Source organism: Heloderma suspectum, chromosome 4 (assembly GCF_057233095.1).
Source record: "Heloderma suspectum isolate Gila_16-S chromosome 4, 16-S_ref, whole genome shotgun sequence".
In the NCBI taxonomy this organism is placed as follows: Eukaryota; Metazoa; Chordata; class Lepidosauria; order Squamata; family Helodermatidae; genus Heloderma; species Heloderma suspectum.
The window spans coordinates 275,120,873-275,139,691 of NC_139461.1; the positions used below are offsets into that span (position 1 = coordinate 275,120,873).

General features: G+C 42.6%; 1 protein-coding gene across 1 annotated transcript in view; it reads right to left on the reverse strand.

Annotated features, from left to right (window-relative positions):
- Positions 1 to 18,819, reverse strand: part of PTPRT (protein tyrosine phosphatase receptor type T) — an 838,546-nt gene that overhangs the window by 268,517 nt on the left and 551,210 nt on the right. Inside the window, exons 10-11 of the mRNA XM_084851682.1 lie at positions 13,721 to 13,922; positions 11,532 to 11,634 (exon numbers count right to left, since the gene is read on the reverse strand). Of these exons, the coding sequence (XP_084707808.1) occupies positions 11,532 to 11,634; positions 13,721 to 13,922 (305 nt within the window). The remainder of the gene's footprint in view (positions 1 to 11,531; positions 11,635 to 13,720; positions 13,923 to 18,819) is intronic.

The following is an 18,819-nucleotide window of genomic DNA, read 5'->3' on the forward strand; positions in this document are numbered from 1 at the left end:
CTGGCAAGATACAACACCAGAAATAGGAACTCTGGGGAATCTCAGTATGCCTAAAATGGAGCACTTGGCCCTGCTAGCTGCCATCCTGTGCAGTACATGCATTTTGTATAAGTACATGGAGATTTTGTGTAAGAAATCTTTGTTTCAAATTACAAAATATTGTGCAGAGATGAAGGGAAGTGGTTAGAGTCTGTTTTTTTAAAACAACAACATTTCCCTAAAACATTGATATTTCTGAAATATTCTATATATTTTCAGTTCTCCAACCAAACGTCTACACCCCTCCCCCCATTTTAAATAGGCAAAAATAAGGATTATACCATTTGGATTTGATTAATCTACCTCCATCTCTCTCTGAAGTCTAGCTTTTGCTTTTAGGTAACTGTTAGACAGACAGAAGAATTCTTAGTGACATACCATAATTGCTGCTATGGTTTCCTTTGTATCTTTGCTGTGCATTTATGACAATCCCCTCATTCCATCTGCAGCCCACGCATTAATGCGGCAGCCCCCTTTTCTAGTTCCAAGAATTATGTATGCATTATGGAGGAAAATTAACACCTCAAAGCAAACTATAATTAGGAATTCTTCAATTCAGTTTATGCTTTTTCAATTAGGCCCTCTATAATTTTAATCATGGGAGCATTAACATGTTTCCGTAATTTATATACCTGTGGTATAATTAAGTCCTGAAATGCCTCAGTCAACTGCAGCAAAAGGGGAGCTTAGTCATCTCCCTTTTCATTTGTGTTTAGGAACAAACACATACAGTACACTGTGCACCACGTGGCCTGAATGTAAGGAACGAAAAGATGCACAGAGCCAAGTCTTTGTCTAGTCAGAGACTTTGCTGTCATCTGGATCTAAATAATTCTCTGCAGAGGGGTCTCCCAAGGGAGATTAATGTTAATTTATTCATAAATGATCTGCAGCCAAGGGTGAGCAGGTAGACAAGTTTAGAGATGACACCATACTATTCAGAATGGTGAATATCCAAGCAGGCTGTCCAGAAGTGCGGGAAAATATCTACATATCAGGGAAAGGGCAACAAAATAGACAATGATGTCAATGTAAGTAACTGTAATATGATGCACACTGGGACAAAAAATCCGAACTTCACATATGCTGATACAGTTTGAGATGGCAGTGAGTAACCATTAAAGAAATCTTGGGGGTACAGTAGATAGGAAAATGAAAACATCAACTCTGTATAGTGTCAGTGAAAAACACAAATGTCATGCTAGGGATTATAAGGAAGGAGACTGAAAATAAAACGGCCAGTAACAGTTTGCTCTTACATAAATCTATGATGCACTCGCATAGGTTCTGGCCATCCACTTTCAGGAAGGATACCCTAGATATGGAAATGGTGCACAAAAAACCAACTCAAATTATTAAGTGATTGGAACACTTTGCTTATGAACTAAGGCCAATGTATTTGCAGATTAGAATAAAAAAGATGAAGGGAAATGATAGAGGGTTGTAAAGTTATCATGGTATAGCGTTAAGTGTATAGAGATAATATGTTTCCTCTACGTTTCATAATACTAAAATTTAGGGCTGTGCACTGCTTCAACTTGAGGCCCAAACCCTGAGGTGAAGCGGGCTGCTTTGGATCACTTCGAGCCCCTTCCGAGGCAAAGCGGAGGGGGCACAAAGCGACCCAGAGTGGGTCACGGGCTCCCTGAAGCACTCAGTGTGCTTCAGAGCTTCAGCACCCCTGGCCCAGCCGCACCAGGTCCTTACCTCAGCTGTCTCCACCTCCTCCGCTGCTGCCTTCATCACTGCCTCCACTTCCACTGCCTCCATCACCGCCATCCTGGCTGCCTTCTCTGCCGCCAACTCCTGAGGCCCGGACGTGCATGCAGACTCTTACTGCAGGGAGTCACCATTTTTAAAATGGCAACTCCCTGCAGTAAGAGTCTGCGTGCACGTCCAGGCCTCAGGAGTTGGCGGCAACAAGGATGGAGGTAGACAAGGTGGTGAGGATGGCGGTGAGGGCAGTGGCAGAGGTGGCGATGAGGACAACAGCAGAGGCGGCAAGAGCAGTGGCGGAGGAGGCAGTGGCAAGGTAAGGCAGTTTGCGCGGGGGCATCAGGGGGAACTCGAGGTGGGGTTTGACATCCGAATCCCACTCTGGGTTCAGGGCCGAGTCAGGTCGGGGCCCCCCCGAATCTGCCCGAGCCAAATGGGCCCACCTCCTAAGCCACAAAGTGGCTCCCGAGTCGGATCGGGGGGGGGGTGTCCCTGCACAGCCCTACTAAAATTCACAGTTAACCAATGAATTTCAGTGGCAGTAGACAGTGCACAGAAAAAAGGAAGGCCTTCATGCTATAAATATACGCATTCACTGCCACAGGACAGGGTGATAGCCACGGAGTTAGGGAATTTAGTCAAATTCATTGAAAATAAAGCTATCAAGACTTATTAGTAATGACAGCTTCCTGAAACCACCAGGGGTGTGCTTCCAAATATCAATTACTGAGGAGGATGTTGCTTTTATGCTCTGTTTGTGGCCTTTTCGGAGGCATCTGGCTGTCTACTGTGGCAGAAAGAACTAGATGGATCTGATACAGAAGTGTGCTTCTGATGATCATCAATCCACTAGGAGAAACAATCCCAGAAAGCCCCTGCAGGAGACAATTTGGGACACTAGTCCCTGGTCATGTGAATGTGAATGGTCAGTATGACTGTTAAAATGCTAGTGCGCAGTGGGGAAGAGTGTTTGCCCCCAGTCCTGGTAGCTCCAGTTTCTTTTATCTACTCCTACAGTCTTGCAGGCTGCAGTCTATGCACATTCCCCAAGGCCTGTTCGAAATTATTCACAATGGCCAAAGAATGTGCAAAACGTAGTCGAGATATCGACATTCCCCAAGCCCTGTCGGGGATTATACACAATGGCTGGAGAATGTGCAAAATACATTTGAGAAATGCACATACCCCAAGGCCTGTTGGGGATTATGCACAATTATACATAATGGCTGGGGAATGTGCAAAATGCAGTCAAGATACGCACATACCCCAAGGCCTGTTAAGGATTATGCATAGTGGCCTGAGAATATGCACAATTCCCTATTCACCAACAGATTACATTCACATTCTCCATGAAGAGTGGTGAATGAGTGCAATGACTGGTTGTTATGCACATTAACTTACATTAGCCCCAACGTATAGTTAGAGAGCACCTACGTAAAGAAAAGAAATTTACTTTGTTCTTAACCGCCTGCTCATTTGTGTTGCCAAGTCTCTATCTATAGCTTGTAAATGCATTTTGTTTAATGCTTACAGAGCAAATATGCTTTTTCTAGAGAAGGCAAACACAGAATAAAGCAGGTATTCAATATTAATGGAGAGTTGTACAATAAACCTCCTCTGGCACTAAGCGCTCTCCAGCATGCCTCATTGGTAGTGGATGTCAATTTCAATTTACATAGAAATCCCAACAATACATTCCTAGCTACCTCCTTAATATCTACAACTTTAGCCACAAAATCAGCATCTGGCACTAAAACTAGCTCATGGAGGTAATGAACTCACAACCAAAATATTACTTTCCAGGAGTTATCCACTTCTTGAATTGTTCATTACGCATTCAGAACACTTAGGAACTTGAAGCTATTGCTATGGCATGGTGGAAAAGGTGTTTGTGAGCTAGCTTTATACAATAATAATAATTTAGAGCTTTCTGATTTCAGTCCAAGCCAGGGATGGCATCAAACTCCACCAAACTATTTTAAAAAACAGATCTGGCATGTCCATTTCACACAGGTCCAATTTAGAGTGGGCCTGAGACAGCTGGAGGCATGGGTCTGGTCCAAAAATTAATCTGGATCTGATGGTGCCATGGCCTGTCACAGAGCAATGACATCACCACATGCCAGATCACTGAGCCTTTAGATCCTGCCTGCTACAGACTTTCAAATAGGGTATCTCTGTGCTGCCATCTCCGATGACGCATCTAGGTAATATTAGACCCTGTTCTTACAGAGGGGCCCTTTAGATGGCCATGTGTATTGCTTCATTTGTGAAACACACAACAAACAATTATACACAGCCATTCCATGTATTATTTACAACTGCTTCTGGATGCCTGATACATTAGAGCAAAAAACCACCCACCCACCCAACAAACACAAAACTGTTTGCCAACACTGATTTTTTTTTTAAAAAAAAATTACTTTGGGCATGTGCACTTTTGCATTTTAAACTCATTTAAATCAGAGCATCATGACTACAGGAATAACAAGGAGCTTGCTTATGCTGCAGTAATGTAAAATTCATTTACTCAGGAATAAGACCATTTTCTTGTAGAAAAGGATACTGTATTTTAAAGTAAAACTAATGAAGCCAGCAGCTGTAGCTATGTCCATGCCCAGCTGGATTCCCACTGACTATAACATTAAAAAATAAAATAAGAAAGGATGCTGCGGTGGCCAGGATCAGCATCTGGTGGTCCCTGAAGTCCATCCTGGCCCAGTCTCTGACTCTAGGCCTGCTTTCCACTGCCCCACCTCCTGTTCTTTGAGTGATAATTGGGAAGGGGGGCAGGACTGGGGCTCTGGACTTTGCCTCTAAGTTCCAGCCCTAGCAGCACCACTCTTCATTGACCTAGTTCTCACATAACGACAAGGTACCATGGGTTAATTTCCCTGTGGGGCTTGTAGCTGTGGCACTGGCCAACATTTTTACAAATGCACGCTGCGGCAGGGCACACCGTGGCTTCTTGTTAAGTGCGAACCCTTCCAGGGTGGGTTCTTAGGGTTGTTAACAAACCACCCAGAACCCATGGCCTGTTTTAGGGTTGTGGGTGATTTGTTAACCACCCCAACAACCCACCCTGGATGGGTTTGCATGTAACAACAAGCCACAGTGTTTCTGCCGCCATGGCTTGCATTTTAAAAATGTCAGCATGGAACAACAAGGCCCATGGTGAAATGGAGCCATGGTGGGTTGTCATTAAGTGTCAACTGGCCCATCGTCTCTCACCTAGCAGAGGGGTGGTGGCAGCAGGGAAGGACTCCATTCTAGCAGGGAAAGGACAAAGGACAGAAGCCCTGGAAACTGTCACATGTGCATCCAGGGGTCCTGAGAATAATGAGAAATCAAGTTGTTGAAATCAAGAAATAAAGTCAATCAATCCTGGATGCATTGCATGCAGTTGTCAGGGCTACAGCATGGACTGAAACCCTGGTAACTGCATGGGACACAATTCAGACAAAGGTAAGTTATCACTTCTACATCCAAGCTAATTTCAATGGGAGAGAGTTAAGGTAGGACATGATTAGCTCCATTCAATTGAATTTAAGAGGACAGAGTGCTTAATGTTGACTCAATCACTAGACATTATTCTATGTAAGGCTAGGGGAGAAATTCAGAGAATCATACTTTTTTAGGGAGGTGTTTAGATTAGAAATATTGTTAGGATTTTTATATCTGTGACCTTCAAAAAAATATATCCTCTCATGTTTCTATAGAAATAAGGGTTTTGCAGTTTCTCATTCTTAGGAACAAACAAAAACATTGGTAGGGGTAGAAATGTTGGAATATAAACCAATATTCCTGTTTGTTTAGAAATATGGAAGGGGAAACCTTAGTTTGCTGATGGCCTATGTCAACTGTATTAAAAGTCATATTTTCTAGTACTTTAGACATAGAAATTCCATCAGCTTTCTACAGAGGGATAGTTGTATGCTGTTAGAGAGCAGAAAATGTCAAAAAATACTATTTAGGGTTTTTTCTAATGCCTGCTGTCCTAAGTGTTGCTATTTTCTTTCTTTTATTATTTTTCCTGTTCTTTATTTTTAAGCGCAATTTTCCTCACTTTTTTCTATATTCAGTATGTCTTAATGTCTATGGAAAAATGAGCCCATAATGAAATCCTTTCTGAGTGAAGTTGACAAAACTCCAGTGTGAATTCTTATTCCACTACAGTGTCTTCCATTGACTAAATTGAAATGCCACACATGAACACACACGCAGTGTGTGTTAGGCCTATTATAACAATCACATTTTCTTCACAGATAGGGCTCAGGCTGTTTTACAAAGTTAACAAGGGCTGTGGAAGCTTTGCTTTTCACTGACCCCTCATGAAATTGTAAGCTTTAAAACCAACATATTTCTAGAGCATCCCAGGGACCACAGGTTATGGTGGATCCCCCCACCCCTCCCAAGTCTGTAGACACTGCTTTGACTTCAGGAGGGGGAACCCAAGATCAGATTCTTCCTACTCCCCCTGCTTCTTGCAACTACCACCGAAAGCACCACAACGTCTGCTCTTCCAAGGTCTCAACAGGGGTGTCAGAAGAGGACATGGAGAAGAAAAAGGGGGTGGGACGATGGGTAGGGATGGAGGAGGAGAGGCCAGGATCTGCAGGATCTTAAAGCTTCTCCATCACTCATCCCACCCACAACCAAATAGGTCTGTAAATGTAGTGGTAAGAGAGAAACAGGAGGCATTTTTGCCTCTTTCCTCCTCCCACCCTGTCTGGCTCCTGCCAGTACAACGTATGGTACATGGAGCACTCCGATCTTGTAGCCCTCTGTCTATTGAGTGGTCATCCCTTAAGACTGTGCTCTTGTCCTGGCATAAGCTTTCGTATGCTAGCCCACTTCATCAGATGCATGGAGTGTTACAGAGAGATTCAGGTTTATATACAGTCAGTGACAGCTCTAGGTTTTTGAGGGCTCTTGGGCAAGACACCCTTAAAATGCCCCCTCCCTCCACAGTGAGTCTACCTTATGGATGTTGCGGGCATCTGGTTGAGACTCAAAGCTCAGCAATTTCTTGCCAGCTTGGCCCCCCAGGTGCCAGTCCGCAGATCCCCACACTTGCCCGACTCAGCACACGTTGAGTCAGGCAAATCTGGGGATCCTTGATCCCTCACTGAGTCACCATTTTGTGTAAAAATGGTGGCTCAGCCTTTTACAGAAAGGCTGATTTTGTGTAAATGGCAGCTGTAAACAGCCCATTTACACAAAATTACAGGCATAAATGGACCATCGACACCTGTAATGTTGCGTAAATGACCCCTTTATGGCCACCATTTATGCAACGTTACATTTAAGAAAAAAAACTGAGCCACCATTTTTTTGCAAAATGGCGGCACAGTGGACCAGCGGGGCCTGCCACACTTGCCTGAGTAGGCACTCACCAAGTTGGGCAAGCGCAGCAGACTGATGACTGGGAGCCTGAGTGAGAGGGAGTCCGCTGGTTTCCACCCCTTTCCCAGACTCGAGTCCTGCAACATCCCTAAGTGTGATAAAAATATTTTATCCTAATTCAAGACTCTGTTGATGCATTCTGACTCAGCAGTCTGACACTTTAATCTCCTTTGAAGATTTTTTATTCCACAATGATCACTTTAAGAGAATATCATAAGAAGAGCCGTGCTGAATCAGACTGAGGGTCCATCTAGTCAGCATTCTGTTCACACAGTGGCCAACAAGCTACTCACGGGAAACTCACAAGCAGACATGACTGCAATAGCACCCCCATGCCCATGCTCTCCAGGAACTGGTTTACACAGGCATACCACCTCTGATACTGGAGGTAACATATAGCCATCAGGGCTAGTAGCCAGTGATAGTCCAATACTCCATGAATTTGTCCAATCCCCTTTTAAAGCTATTCAAATTGGTGGCCATTGCTATATCCTGTGGGAGTGAATTCCACAGCTTAACGATGCACTATGTGAAGAAGTACTTCCATTTATCAGTCCTGAATATCCCACCAATCAGCTTCATGGGATGACCCCAGGTTCTAGTATTATGAGGGAGGGAGAAAAATGTTTCCCTATCCATTTTCTACACACCATGCATAATTTTGTAGACCTCTATCATGTCCCCCCTCACTTGCTTTTTTTCCAAGCTAAACAATCCCAGCTGTTGGAACCTTCCCTCATAGGGGAGTTGCTCCAGCCCCTTGATCAAATGATGCCCCTTTCTGCACTTTTTCCAACTCTACAATATCCTTCTTTAGGTGCAGTGACCAGAACTGTACATAGTATTCTACGTGTGATTTGTATAAGGACAGTATGATATTGGCAGTTTTATTCTCAATTCCTTTCCTAATTATGCCTAAAAGTAGTAAAATGGAGTTTGCCTTTTCACAGCAGCTGCACACTGGGTTGGGATTTTCATTGAGCTGTCCACCACAACCCCCAGATCTCTTTCTTTAGTCAGTCACTGCTAGTTCAGATCCCATCAGTTTATACTTGAAGTTTTTTTTGCTCCATACCTGAATGAATTTTTTTGCCCTAACGTGCATCACCTTACACTTGCTTACATTGAACCATGTTTGCCATTTTGATGCCCATTCTCCCAGTTTGGAGAGATCATTCTGAAGCTCCTTGCAATCCCTTTTTGTTTTACCACCCTAAATAATTTGGTGTCATCAGCAAACTTGGCCACTTCACTGTGCAGTAATTCATTTATGAATAAATTGAAAAGCATTGGTCCTAATACAGATCCCTGTGGGACCGTCCTGTTTACATCCCTCTGGGAGAATTTACCATTTATTCTTGCTCTCTGTTTTCTGTTCTTTAACCAGTTACTGATTCATAAGAGGACTTCTCCTCTTATTCCATGACTGTTAAGTTTGCTCAGGAGTCTTTGGTGAGGGACTTTGTTAAATGCTTTTTGGAAGTCGAAGTAAACAATGTCTACCAAGTAAACAATATCTACCCTGCCCACATGTTTATTGACACTCTCAAAGAACTCTACAAGTTTAGGGAGACTAGGGATGGCGTGGATGTCTGGTTGGGGCTTGAAGTTCGGCGATTTCTCTCCAGCTCAACCCCCAGGCACTAGTCTGTGGATCCCCATGCTTACCCAACTCGGTGCATGCTGAGTTGGGCAAGTGCGCGGCTGCTCACTGAGCCACCATTTTGCATAAAATGCAAGGCAGCTTGGCCTTTTTCATAAATAACCATTTATGCAAACGGTGTCTGTAAAGGGGGCATTTACGCAACATTACAGGTGTGAATAGACTTTTTATGACAGCTTAGCAAGGTAGCAGGCAGCCATGCGCTACGTGCCCACAGACTAGGGATGTACGAAACCCTTACCTCGTTCCGATAGTGGCGTCCGCTGGAGGGGGGGGCACTCCATCCCTCCCCCTGGAATCTTCCCCAGCCGGATCCGCTCTGCGGCAACTCTGCAGAGCTGCCGGCTCCGCAGAGTCACCGGCTGCGGCCGCCCACAGCCAGACTTCCATCTGCTGCTGGGCTGCGCCGGCTGCAAATAGCAGCCGCCATAGTGGCCGTCATTTGTGTCCTTGAGGAGGCCGTGATAGGCTACGTATATATTTACGTAGCCTATGATGGCAAAAGGCAGGAATGTAGGGGAGTCAGAGAATTTCTTGCCGAAACTTCGGGGGGCCGAGTGCCAACGCATTCGGCCCCCCGAAATAGTTTTGGGGAGAAATTCTCCGCCCCCCCACCCCCCACCCCCCGCCCCCCCCGGGATGGGACTTTCCTTTCCCGAATATCGCTCCCAGCAGCGGGTCCCAGCGGCGGTTCGGCAGGGCTTCGACAGGGGTAGGGGCGGCGGCCGGTCTTTTGACCGGCTGCCGCTGCCGCCATTCCAAGAAAAGTAAAAAAAAAAAACACCCCCGTGATAGGCTACGTGACGATTAACGTAGCCTATCACGGCTGACTTTGCAGATCTAGCCGTGATAGGCTATGTAAATCGTCACATAGCCTATCACGGGGGTGTTTTTTTTTTTTAATTTTTTATTTCACGGCTGGGCAAGGCGAGGCGCCTCCCCCCCGGCCTGAATTTCGGCCGGGCGAGGCGCCTCCCCCCCCGGCCTGAATTTCGGGGGGAGAAGCAAAGCGCCTCCCCCCCACCGTGAAGCAAGCTGTGAGACGAGGTAAGTGACTTTCGAGCACTCCTACAGGAATGCAAATGGCGGCCGCTACGCCATTTGCATCCCTGCCAAGCCGTGATAGGCTACCTAAGTATCTACATAGCCTATCATGGCAAAAGGCAGGGATGCAAATGGCGTAGCGGCCGCCATTTGCGTCCCTGCCTTTTGTCATGATAGGCTACATAGATACTTAGTAGTACGGAATGGTAGGGGGGATTCCGTGGGGTAGCGGAGGGGATTCTTTAGAATCCGGCCTCACTGGAGTCCGTGGAGGAATTCTCCAACATCCCTACCACAGACTATTCAGGGGCTCACTGCATGTGGCAAATAGGGCCAGGCAGCTAGCAGGCGTCCAGCAAGCAACGCTCAGCACAGGATGGGATGAGTTCACCCAGCCATCCCTAAGAGAGACAGACTTACCTTTGCAGAAGCCATGTTGATTCTTTTGCAGCAGGGCTTATCCTTCTATATGCTTACTAATTTTATCTTTAATAATGCTTTCAATCAATTTACCCATAACAGATTTTAAGCTAACCAGCCTGTCATTTCCCAGATCCTCCAGGATCCCTTTTTAGAAATGGTGTTACATTGGCCATTCTCCAGTCCTCTGGCACAGAGGCTACTTGACATGTTATATATATTTTGTTAAAAGATCAGCAATTTCATATGTTCTTCCACTGGTTTCTGGATATTGCCATCTTGTATGTCAATTCTATTGGTTCAATTCTATCACCATGATGGTTGAATCAAGCTGTTTCAGGTGCTGAAAAGCTTATTATGATCTGACCCTGATAGGGTATTGGTCACACCAGTAGGAGTTAACTCATTTTTAAAAAAGTTCAAAATTCCATTGGGAACAACTAATTCCTTAGACATTCCTAAGTAGCTTGTTGAATCCCATCCATAATTGCAAACTATGGTTTGATGCTTAGTATGGTTAGCAAAAACACTAGTGCAGATTAATGTTATCACTGAATCTTGTACTTCATTACATGGTTCAGAAAGAATACAAATTTGCCTAGCTCATAATGTTCAAAAGCAATACAGATTGAATATAGTTTCCCTCAGGAATTCTTCTATAGCCTGTAATGTAAAATAGGGGATATGTGCACATGTAGGTAGTGCCTTTTTCTGTCCAAGTTCTAGACACCAATTGCTGTTCAGAAAGAGTTAAGCAAATGACCCCAAAGAAGGATTTTTAAAGCTCTAGGTGAGCCTTCCCCAACCTGGCACCCTCCAGATGTCTTGGACTACAACTCCTATGATCCCCCTGCCAGCTCTGCTGCTCAGTAATTATGAGCAAAGTCCAGGAAGACTCAGAGTCGAAACTGTGCGAACCCTGAGCTTGCCTGTCCAACCACTGGCCACTCTTAACCTAGTCAGCCCCAACTTTGGAATCTTCTTCTTAGGGTTATCTGTATGATATTTATTCTGCTAGCTTTTACTTCTGCCTTGGCTGTTTTACAGTTTCCCCTATTCTGTTATCAATAGTTTTATTGTCAATTTGTATTATTTATTTTACTATATGGTTATCATCCTTGATGTTAGCCACCTTAGAAACATCGTACTGAAAGGCTGTATATAAAAAAAGAACATATGTCTTCCAGAACATCTGTAAAACAAGGAAGTAGAGACACCAAGTGAGAAGAAAGGCTCTTTTTACCTGACAGGTGCTCCCCGAGACTGTGCAGGCTTCAGCATGACTGTGATGGTGGTCTCCGTTTCATTCAGAGGGGAGTCTGTATCATATTCAGGCATTGATGGTGCTGGGGAGTGATAGAGAGATCCATGTGTTAGCTATCCTCCATGGAACATCATGAGGTTTGAAGCGAGTCACAGTATGTTGACAGTGGGGCTGAATCTCAAATGAGTTAGCACTCCACTTTTTATTCTTGGATGACAATGAACTGGATTTTTGACTGCTATTTTACAATAATTAGCAAGAACTGGTAATTCAAGTGTTCTTGGCAACCCTTAGTGTCAATCTTATTATTCCAGCTTATATGGCATGTTTGCATAGCTGATAATGTTTCAGGATCCAGCAGATATAATGTTTCAATGAACTCTGATCACTTTCCTACATACCATTTTAAGAGATACTGAAACAAAAGTGATTATATTCTGCTCTGTTTGCAAGTTTGGATCTTGACTTGCAGCTGATCTCTCACAAGAGCCCTTTACCAAGGAAATGACATCTGTACATGCAGATGCTTTTATTGGCAAATTTTCACATCAAATGCCAAAAACAGCTTGTTGAACTTGGGGTTCAAAGAACGTCTTGGGGTTCTTTGAAGGGAAAGTCTCAGAGATGCAAATAAGCAGTGCACATAGGTCATGGTCATTAACTTGCAGAAAACCTTGAGGCTGAGAAAAATTATCTCAGGTTTTTTATATGGTTACATGATGATATATAAATGTTAAATAGTAGTAGTAGAGTAATACCATTAAGAGAGCATGCTTGATCTTTAAACACATGTCCAACATGCACTCAGATGCCCAACCTTTATGAGTACTCTAACAGGTGTGATGGGCCTTTCCTGTTTGTAATCCATGTACAGGCTTCTGCCCCCATGGCTACTCCAACAGTAACATACCACGCAAGTGATGCTGCCTCACTGCTTGAGAATGGAGTTTCTTGCATGACATTAAACACACTGTTAGGAACCTTGTTAGCAGAAGACTTTACACAGACCATAATTGAGAATAATTCATATAAATTCCAAACTGAGAAACTAAACTCATGGTACTGAAACATCTCCCCTGAATATCAATGTTTCCAAAAAACCTTAGTGGCCAAAAATAAATGTTCATGCTCTTATTTATGCTCAAGAAAAAGGCATTCCAGAATGCCATTCATAAAATATATTGTGCAGAAAGTGATGGGGCATGGGGAACAGGTTCTGTACATTTGGTTTTATACGGCAGTCATTTAACAGAGCATCTGATATCTTGGGTAGTGGTAGAACTATACTACCTCTCTTGGTGAAAATGCAAGCGTCTTTCATCAAACAGCCTAATTTAGTCATAAATCTAAAATACATTTACTGCTAGGTACCTCTGCAGGTAAAAACTGGGATTGAATAAAGCTCAGTGGTCAAGTATATGCTTTGTATCTTTAAGGATCAATCACTGGATTATGGTAAATGGTTCAGGAAGCAGTGCTTGAATGGAAAAAAGTGCCATGTTTCACAAACCCCAATGAACTAACCTTGAGAACAGTTACTCCTTAGTGTTCACAATGCTAGATGATTGGGTTGTACCACTGGTTTTTCAAAGTTATTTGGCAACTCCTTTTTTTCTACAGGAACTTTTCTTTAACAATCCAGACCAAAATGCTAATTACTTTAAGCTAGGGATGGGCAGATCTGTCTAGTCCAGTTCCACAAATTTCCTTTCTTTCCCTCCTCTGAGTCTTTTCCATGCCAGTTCCATGTGGATGTCTGTAGTTTTTAAAGAGGGAAAAAACTGTACGGAGATTTTTCTCATGTTTTCATAAATGTGCACATTTTTGTGCACATTTTCTAAATTGTAGAAACATTTTTGTATGTGTCCACCCATTAAGTGAAGCTTGTTTGTATGCATTTTTGAAATGTATATATTTTTCTTTGCATACTTTTTATATGTGCACATTTAATCAGACATTTTTTTTCTGCAGAATGCATTGCCAGTTCTGAAATGTGTGGATTTCTGAACATAAAGTGTGTGTGGGTTTGCCTCCGGGTGGTCCAGATTGAGGAAATCCATACACAAAAAAATCCAGTGATGGATTCCTCACACACCCCTAATTTAATCTGGGTTTAGTCAGATCGAAGTGGAAACTGGGTTATATCCCTTTCCCCTTAAGTGTAGTACCTGAAATTTTAGTTGCAATCCGTGTAGTGATGGGAGGTCCAAAACCCTTCACTGTGCTGGCTTTGATAGTGAATGAATAGGTAGTCCCTGGATATAGCCCTACAAAGAGATGATGAGTTTCATTCCTTAGTTTGAAGACTTTTCCTCTCTGGTTTGACAAGTCAGCAGTAGGATCTAGGGATCCAACAGCCTTGTATGTAATCTGAAATGAAGGAAAGAGAAAATCAAAGTTCCTGTGTAATTTGTAATGAGTTACTAACTCTCTTTCCCCTCCCTATAAGTAACATATACAAGTATTTATAAGTTGCCCAAGATGATGTACAATAAAACATACTACATAAAAGTAGTAAAATAATACATATACCACTGGGATTTTAAAATGTCAATTACATGGTAATTACAGGTATGATTTTTTATTTTTATTATTTAGTAAGGGTTTCTCTCCATATGACACCTTCTGTTTTAAAAGCAAATCCATGATGATGATGATGATGATGATGGATGTACATCGGATTTGGCTGAAGCCTGAAGTTCGAGCCAAATTGGGCCCCAATGGACTGTTCTTGGTGCTTCCTGAGGTGAAGAGGGCTTCCCTCTGGAGTGAACAGAACTGAAGCTGACCTTGCACTAGGTTTCATTCACATTTTGGCTTCCAAAAGGCCTCAAAAAACTAGCATCTTCTTGCTTGCTTTCTTAAAACACTGATGACGGAGAAGGGAGGGTGGCAGGAGGGAGGTTGAGTGACAGACAGAACCATCTTCTAATTGTAGGTCATGTTTTACCAGGGGCTTTAGAATCACTGTGCTTCTAAACTGAGCACAAGGATGGGACAGTGAAAATCACCATTCTTCCAATCCCATCAAGCTTCACTATGAAAAAAGCCTTAAACTGGTTTAAGGCTCCCTAGCCTTAACTAACTCCCTAGCCACTGCACCTATCCTTCTGAAACTCTGCTGGCTTCCTTTCTGGAGACACCTCTATGATGTGTGCCATTTTCATACAAAATGTCCAAAAATCACAGGGGGAGAGGGAAGGGGAAATGAATCACACACACACACACATTTGAGGGCTCCCCTTCCATAGAAACTATCACACCCATCCTTCTGAAACATTGCATTTTTTGTACTTAGGGCCATCTCTAAGCTGTTTGTAATTTTCAGAAGAATGGTCCACAAGGAACATAGGGACATAAATGTCAAGACTGCTCTTGTACAAACCTCCCTGCACCTATTCATCTGAAACTTTCCGGGCTCCATGCCCTAAGAAGGGGCAGCTATCCAGTTCTGACAGAATATAATCAAAATATAAAGATGTGCAGCACAAAAAAACGCTCTGCCTATTTTTTTCGGAATTTGGCAGGAGTAACCCCCTCCTAAGGAGCTATTATGCTTACAGATTTTATTTCTGTCTGACAACCATAAAAAAGTTATAGCCATTTTTAAATTTCCCATCATAGTCAATGGGAGGCACAAAGCCTCGTGTTTCCAAATCTTGACTCGGGTATTAAACCCACATCAAACAAAGCTGACAGCCTCCAAATTGATGTGAGCAGAATTGGACCATTTTCAAAGTGCCAAATTGGGATCCGAGTCAAATTCTATGGTCAGTACACACCATTAATAATTTATTTCCATGATGTACTCCTCAGAGGTACTCTCCTGATGGCAGAAGGAGGAGGAAGAGTCCACCTCAGTTGGAACCACTGGGAGATGTATATTAAGGTATCTTCTTCCAGGAAACTGGACATAGTAAGTATATGTATACACATGCACACGTGCACGCACACACATGCACATACTGTGTGATGATACAGTGTGTGTGTATGTACATATACTTACTAGGTTTAGTTTCCTGGAGGAAGATCTCTCAATATACTAGTAGGGGCCCATGAAAATTGTATGGATGTTAAAAAACAATGGAGTTATCCTTTCAACATTGTTGTAAACAACCCACAGAGCTTCAGCTATGGGGTGGAATAGAAATGAAATTATTATTATTATTATTATTATTATTATTATTATTGACAGGAGGCTACCCACTGCTGAAAGGGCTGGGGGGAATTGGGCTACAAGGATGTGTACTACGTGGCATACATTTCTGGGAGTACCTGCCCTCTGTGCCTAGCTCCTGAGCTACACTTTCAGCAGTGATGGGACAGCCTCCTTTGCACTATGGGTTCCTTCTTATGTGTCATACCATGATGCAGCATATATAGCAATTCAGCCACATAAAGCCCACATTATACTTGGATTGCAATTGCTAATTTGGACAAATGGATATGCAAGAGAAGCAAATTTCATTTAGTAGTCTCTAAATGTCTGGGGTAAAAGTAAAGGTGACTGAAAAAAAATGAAGGATTTCTCTAAATAATTTTGTTGATACTGTAGATGGAAGGAAGGATCGGAAGAGACTTTGAAGTTCAGATCTTCAGTCCATTTTGAAAACCTGAATCATGAAAGCCTGTGTGATGTGGGATAAGGTTGTGGTTCCTTCCTAGTACCATAATTCTGGAGACTTTCCAAAGTAAAATCACAAGGCCGTTCTCAGGTGTCCAATTCAAAACCATGGCAGTAGAGGTCAAAATGACCGATGTTGGTGTTCAACACTTTGACTGTCATAATTTTTCCTCCTGAACCACACCTTGCATTAGATCCAGAAATATTAGATCCATATTTCTCCTGACAGAAATAGATTCATCAACAGAACCAGGAGGGTGGAGGTTTACCCACCTTCCTGCAGCTCCTCTCTCATACCATCAAAATCTGGAGACCTGGGAAACTCTTTGGAACTGATTTTTGGGTGAGGGGGGCTGCAGTGGGGAGGAGAGAGGGAGAATGTCCCATCACAATAACGAACTTCCACTAGCACAATGTTGGATCTATCACTGTGATCTTGATGTGGACGTATGAAAGAACCCTAATTTCATTATGGCTATTCTTGAATAAGTGGTCTCTGGCTTGCACCCAATGCCTCTGAAATATAAAACAGTGAAACATTTTATAAAGCTTAGCTTTTAATTTCACTGTTTCATATTTTAGAAGCACTGGCTGCAAGCCAGAGACCACTTACTCTATTATTTTGATTCTCTTTCTTCTTCTGATCACTGTCCTTAGTTTACAGAGATTCTATACAATGTCCATCTCAGAATGCTGGCACTTTAGTACAAACTCAAGCAAATATTCATGAGTACATACATTGTTGCAGCTACAAACACACATTGTGAGAACTACAAGCCCAAAGCTCACCTTTGAAATTCTATCTGAGCTCCTTTATTATGCTTATTAATGGCAACTGTACAGATATACACACACATTCAGAGGTAAAACTCATGACTTATTTACCAACCAATTTCTTCTCTGTGTTCTCAATTCAGTCTAAAGGTGGCTCGATTTCAGCAGAGCTGTCAATAAAATATAGCATGCTCTACTGCTCCCTTAACCTTTCCTGATATTACAGGATCCTTACTTATACGTAATGTAACAGTGTAAATAAATCAGTCTTTGTTATATGCACACATCTTCAATTTTTTATAAAAGGCTTCATAAAAAATCAAATTCACAGGTGTGAATTCGTTCCCCCACAGTCAGGGCGGCTGGGTGGGAGGTGGGGGATGAAAACAGTATTTTATACTAGGAAGGAGCTATTGCATGCCAACCAAGCCACAAAACCAAACCAGAAAAACTAGAATTCAGTCTTAATAAATCTGAAATAATGCAACTTTAAATAATGCACATCAGAAACATAGATATGGGGAAAAGTCAAAAGTGTGGTGCATTCTATTACCTAAAGCAAACTGATTTAATTTTAATCAGAAAATGTGTTACAATTAATCAATATTAAACAATATTAACCGTTGGTATTTAGAACTGTCAACATTTTAAAAAAATACACAGGATGGCATGATGATCCAGCAAAAGGTAAGCACTTGTAAATCCTATTGATATCAATGAGGATATTATGTTAACTATCTTTCACTGAAATTAATGGGATATAAAAGTAGCTCAGTCTTGTCCATTGGTTTGTCAAGGATCCTTAGAGGTTGCTCAGAATATCTGTCATGAACATCGACTGGTTCTAGCACAAATAAACTCATCTGCTGGCCCCAAGTAATAGTGCTAATAAAAACACCTGTGGGATTTTACTTCCCATGACAAAATTAATCAATCCCGTTGCCACAATAATTTTGCAAGAGAAATGAAAGTATTAAGAATTAGGTATCTGGGTCCTTGAATCTTCTCCCACAGCTAATTCCAGCCCACTTGTGGAAGCGATGATCAAATGATGGATTCTTGAGGAATTTGATCTTTGCAGATTCCAATATGAGCTGAGCTGACCTGATCTGCATCTCCAAGACTAATGTGTGGGTCAGAACTTAGTTACCCACTGGTTTTCATACTTCATGTTCTGACCTGGTTCAAAAAGGTATAAAAACACATTTAAACTGCATATTTTGAGAGAAATATGTTTATATGCATATTTAAATGAGACTGTGTGTGCAGTTTGTTTTAAAAATCACAGATTAATTCTGAAATGGGACAGAATGGATCTATGGGTGAACACATGTGAAAGTAACATGGGCCAGAAAATAGAATGATTTGCCCATCCTTAGCTCAAATCTCCTTTGGCTTGAACTATAATTGGGCCACCAAGTATGACCATTTTCAAAAATATTTGTGTTTGGGGACACTTACAACTGGTTCGCATTTTTGGCACACATGCCACCTTGCATTGTTGCCCAGGAATTGTAGTGTAGGGGCCATGCATTGCCTTGGCAACTGGGCAACACTTTCTTACCTACCCTGTATGTCAGGGATGCAGAGCTTCTTTCAGTCTGAGGGCCTAGTTCCATTTCATAGAAGCTCTTGGGTTCCACATTCCAGTGGTGGGTGAGGAGCCAAAAGCAAGAGGGATAGTACCAAAATACCAAAAACACCAGCATATTTTAGGTTAAGGGCACAATCCTACTGGGATAGGTGACTGCCTCCAAACTTGGAGGTGAATGCCTGTCCAATGCATGGAAGGAAGAGTGCAGAGGGGATCCTCTCCTCCATGCTCCAGCTGCCCTGCATTTGCAGCTAGATGGCCAAGTTTGGCTGTCT